Here is a 5134-nt window from a genome sequence, read left to right as displayed (position 1 = left end):
TTAGGAAATCTTGCGGGGGCATCATCTGAAGGTGGCATTTTTGTCACGTACCCCCATTTCCGACGTGATGTCCGTCGTTTTGGGGGCATGTAGGTCCTTGATCTTTATTCCCCCCAATCCACCCACAACAATTTTAAATGACAATTCTGCCCCCTCTATGAATTAAAATGACAAGCCGAATTATATATACATATATATATATATAGGTGGGGTCACCGGGCAGGGCAAAATAACGTGGATAGAGAGGGCCATATCCCTCCTTCCAGAGAATCTCCAGCACATTTGTCAACTTTCAAAGAGCATCTTCGTCAACGTTTCTACGAAAACAATTGAAGTTGTTCAACACGCATCTATGATCGATCATTTAAGGCAGCGTTCGGTAACGCCGAATTGACACTAAATTCAGAAAGTTTTACTTTTCACTGTTTGGTGGTCATTTGGTTGTTCTTCTTAACGGAACCATCAAACACTGAAAACCCCTGAAAATTTTCAAACACTAATAAGCTACTCCTGAGCAGATTCAGAGGTATAGCATGAAAATTGAAAAATTCAAAACTATCCCTTATCTTAATATATTTATTTTGTATAATTATATTATTTAAAACTATTCTTATATTTTTTATAATGTTTGTTTTATATTATTTATTATATTTATGATACTTTTTACCAAGGTTTTAAAAACCGACTTGGAATCAAAATTATACTGGCCATTGGTTTTTTGGTTGATGGTTTGACCGTTTGGTTCGAATGGATGATCCATTCCAACTTAAAAAATAAAATAAATTTAAGAAAACAACCAAAAAAATGTTAAACAGGTCGATGATTCGACCACCCGGGTCAGTGGGTCATTGACCAAATCAACAGTTTTTAGGCAAGGGCTGGGTTGAGGGGGAAACGAAACCAATTGCTTGGATGGTTCCTAGGTTGAACGGTCCGACCGTTCGGGTCAATGACAACTCAAAAAACATTGTTTTTTACTATTATATTTATAATTTTTACTATTTTATCTTTTTTTACATTATTTTACTATTTGCAAATCTTTCTTTTATATTTTTATTATATTTATAATACATTTTACTATTTTATCATTTAAACATTATTTTTAATTTTATTAATATTATTTATCGATTTATTATCATATTTGTTATTATTTTTTGTATAATATCATTTTACTTTAATCATTTTTTGTTTACTTTTATTTAAATATTTACTTGAGGGGTAAGTTTGTAAAATATAACTTTTTTCAGATATCAAAGTATTCAAGTTACCGAACAATTCCAATATATTCAAATGTTTGTAAAAACAGAAAAATAAATTTTCCACTGAACACTTCCACACTTTCAGAGCTTTTCCAAAGATTTTTTTTTTTAACTTTTCAAACTTCAGACTTTAGATTTACTGAGTGCCAGCTACGTTTGGTTTGAAGAAAAAGGTAAAAAAAAGAAAAGAAAGAAAGAAAAACCTATACAAGATAAACCAAACATAGTGTATATCTGTTGATTGCTTTCCTGCGAGGCAGAAATATCATATAAGCGGCTACATCAACACCGTCCATTTATATTTTATTCTAAATAATGATGCCTTCTTGGAATTGCTTACATTTGCACTTGCTCCCACCAATATTCATAAGCTTTTTAAAAGAAATTAAATAAAAAAACCCCTGACGCTCACGCAATCTGTGGTGGGCCGAGTTTGTTTAATGGGCCTTATTCCCCTATTGAATGGTGGGTCAATTTGTATATTTTCTGAACCAATAGTCCAATATATATATATATATATATATATAAATGTTTAGGTGAAGAAAAAATAGAAAAGAAATCAATTTTAGACATACGTGTTTAGCACTACCAAGTACCAAACACTAATTAAATTCCATGAGAGATATTTTTGTTACTTGTTTGCGGCTAGGCTAGGCTAGGGCTAGGGCTAGAGTGCTAGACGAGCTATCATCTATTCATCAAGAATTCCATTTATTTGTTTTCGAAAATAAAAATGTGTATAAAAAAGGACGTGTATGGTACATGGGCCAATTGTGGGTGTGGGCCCTTTGGGAGGTTATTTTAGTAATTAGGTCTGGGATTCGGTTAACTTATTAGAGTTAGAGCCTAGAGGGGCAGGGGCAGGGGTAGGGGCAGGGGCAGAGGCAGGGGCAAAATGCTGTGTTTTGACTAAAATTGAAGGGTGCTGGTGAATGCCAGCTAAGCATGACATGAGGTGACTTCACTTCACCCACACCACTTTTAGGAGCATACTTCCAAAATACCTAAATACCCCTTTCACCGTCCAAGATTTTCTCTTCTTCAGAGGATCAAGTGGTCTTTAAGGTTATTATGATAATTTAAGTATTTATTTATCTTAAATATAATATAGAAGTAAGGGGGGAAATCAACAGCATTGTTTGTTTTTACCCATATTATAACATGGAAAGAGACCTATTTATTTCATGCTTCCTTTGGCTTTGGTTGTTTCTTGGGATGCGTTTGGTTGCTGTTAATTTGAGTTGAGGTAAGGATTAAACCAATGTTTTTTAATCGTTTTTGGCTGAACCCTATTTTTAATCCCACAAAATGTTTGTTGAAATGCGTCAAACAAGGGTTTGAGTCTTGTTTACGCCAAAGGGGGAGGTCGTCCTATTCAATTCTCTTCACCTCCCCCCGCCGAACCCATTGCTATAAAAAAGAAGCATCCCTTTTCCTCTAAAACCCACATCGACTTTTTCTCTCTTTCTTGCTTCTCCTTCTTCTTCTTGCTTGGTCTCCTTTGTTCTTGTTCTTGTTCCCTTTCTTTTCCTATAAGAACTCAACATGGGTCGTTAGAATTTAGCACAATTCAATCGAGCGACTTCACAGTTCGAGGCCGAGTTCGACCATGGAGAAGTTCAATTTTGTTAGGAATGGAGTGATCAGGCTACCCCCGGGCTTCAGATTTCATCCCACAGACGAAGAGCTAGTCCTTCAATACTTGAAGCGCAAGGTGTTCTCATGCCCATTGCCCGCCTCGATCATTCCTGAGGTGGATATCTGCAAGTACGATCCTTGGGATTTGCCAGGTCTGTGAACAAATCCGTACAGTTCTTAATCATTTTTCTCTTCGTACTTCTTCCTGCTCTCTTATTTTTTCCGGTGCGGACTCAAACAAAGGAAGCACATCTCACTGAGTAATAATTAAGCTGTAATATATATGCGATTGGTGAACCTAGGAGCTTGACCAAATGAGTAGGGGGATAATGTGACCACGCTCAAATAGGGGATAGTTAAAAATTGAAGCTCAAAAATCAAAATCATGGGCCTCATGGCCTCCCCCTCCTGAGTCCTCCTCACTAATAACCACTACAACTTGGAAGTTTTAAGACATTAACACATGGACCCTTCTATAAAGCTCTAGGGCTTCTGTTTCGTCTTCTTCTTCCTCCCCCCCCCCCTGAGGCCCTTATTTGTGGGTTTTTGGTGTTCAGGTGATTTGGAGAATGAGAGATACTTCTTCAGCGCCAGGGAAGCCAAGTATCCGAATGGAAACCGATCCAACAGAGCAACTGGCTCGGGTTACTGGAAAGCTACAGGCTTAGACAAGCAAATTGTAGCTTCAAGAAGCAACCAAGTGGTGGGGATGAAAAAAACACTTGTTTTCTACCAAGGGAAACCTCCCCGTGGAACAAGAACTGACTGGGTTATGCATGAATATCGCCTGGTTGTCCCCGGAACAACAGTTTGCATTTCCCCACACCCACAGAGGAAGAACTCGATTCAAGTAAGTTTCTGGTCTTAGTAAGCAGTCTCTTTTGTGTGTCCATTCACTTTGGGAATCAAACAGTAGTACACACACTTACAAAGTGGATTGAGAATTAAGATAAAACCCATTTCTTTTAGTAATTTAATAAAAGCTTTTCAGTAACACCTATTTGTTGCATTATTAATTTGTCTTCTCTTGTTGAACTATCCCCAGAATTCCATGATTCAAATGGAGGATTGGGTTCTTTGTCGCATATTTCTAAAGAAACGAAGCACAAAAAGTGAGGAGGAAATCTCCCAACCCTGCAAGGAGAACAGAGTTCGGAGCCTCGGGATGGCTAGGCCTAGTTTCATTGATTTCATGAGCAAAGACAGAATCAATTCAGTTTCTCCGTCGTCGTCTTCTTCCTCGTCTTCAGCTTCGAGTGGGATCACCGAAGTCAGTTCTAATGGTTCGGACCACGAAGAGAGCAGTAGTTGCAATAGTTTTTCTTCGTCTCCATGTAGAGAAGAGACCCATGAAGCTGCTTGAGTTGAGTTTGTATCAGTAGTTGCCTTCTAGGAAACCCAATGAGAATGACCAATCCGATTATTAACTCTAAATTTTCCATCACTTCTGTATGTCTCTTGTTGTCCATCGTAATGGTTAAAACCAAGAGAACTGAAAGAAGCAAGAAGAAATTGGCATCAATGGGCTTATTTGGGGACTAATTCAATCATATTGTGGGAATTAAATTAATATCAATATTTAGCTACGTGCTTTCGAATAAATGCACAAATAATTAAAGCATCATGAATCATGATAGGGAGGAGATTGCAACTTATTGCTGCAGGGTATCTACACCTTTTCTTTCTTTCTTTTTTTTTTTCTTTTTCTTTTTATTAAAAGGCAAATGATTTTATTGGAAAAGAGAAGCCACAGAGAAAGGAAAGAGAAAAGCATATGGAGAAAGAGAGGCATCCAAAGAAGGGAAAGGAAGGAGGAAAGAGGGTGGAAAGAGTGAGAAAGGGCACATATTTATCATAACTTTGTCAAAGGGGATCCCTTTTAGGCAAGCACATGAAGATGAACTTGATGTTAGAATTTCTGCACATGCATGGGATTTTCCTTCCTTCCTCCTTTCAATATGGGAAAGAAGTGAAATTCCCTCAAAGAACTTAATGCCCGATTAATGGGATCGATGTCCCAGACTTTGGACCTGTTTCATAGTCGATTTTCCAATACTCGACATATTTAATTTTATACAGATCCAATTCCAACTGAATTATCCCCCTTTTAGTTTTATTTTGATTTGATCGACAGCGCCCAATTTAATGGTATAATGTAACTGGTTTTAGTACAACCTTGTTTATGGATTCTACTTAAAAGAAATGACCCATGTTTGCATGAGAAACATGCTATCTAT

At 37.3% G+C, this 5134-nt stretch overlaps 1 protein-coding gene across 1 annotated transcript; it reads left to right on the top strand.

The window, feature by feature from the left end:
- The first annotated feature begins 2470 nt into the window (after positions 1-2470).
- LOC104592799 (NAC domain-containing protein 83-like) lies at positions 2471-4499 on the top strand. Its single transcript, XM_010252290.3, has 3 exons — positions 2471-3049; positions 3455-3747; positions 3943-4499. The coding sequence occupies exons 1-3, from the start codon at positions 2869-2871 to the stop codon at positions 4258-4260; spliced, it is 792 nt and encodes a 263-aa protein (XP_010250592.1). The 5' UTR covers positions 2471-2868; the 3' UTR covers positions 4261-4499.
- Positions 4500-5134: the final 635 nt, after the last annotated feature.

The sequence above is a fragment of the Nelumbo nucifera genome, chromosome 3, assembly GCF_055504915.1.
Source record: "Nelumbo nucifera cultivar China Antique chromosome 3, China Antique-T2T, whole genome shotgun sequence".
Taxonomy (NCBI): Eukaryota; Viridiplantae; Streptophyta; class Magnoliopsida; order Proteales; family Nelumbonaceae; genus Nelumbo; species Nelumbo nucifera.
The sequence above is the reverse complement of the archived record's forward strand: the minus strand, read 5'-3'. Positions and strand labels throughout refer to the sequence as shown.

Excerpts from the sequence above, each read along its gene's own strand:
- LOC104592799 (XM_010252290.3), top strand. The coding sequence starts at position 2,869 with ATGGAGAAGTTCAATTTTGTTAGGAATGGAGTGATCAGGCTACCCCCG. Across the intron at positions 3,050-3,454 it reads CGATCCTTGGGATTTGCCAG|GTGATTTGGAGAATGAGAGA; the intron begins GTCTGTGAACAA and ends TTTGGTGTTCAG. Across the intron at positions 3,748-3,942 it reads AGAGGAAGAACTCGATTCAA|AATTCCATGATTCAAATGGA; the intron begins GTAAGTTTCTGG and ends AACTATCCCCAG.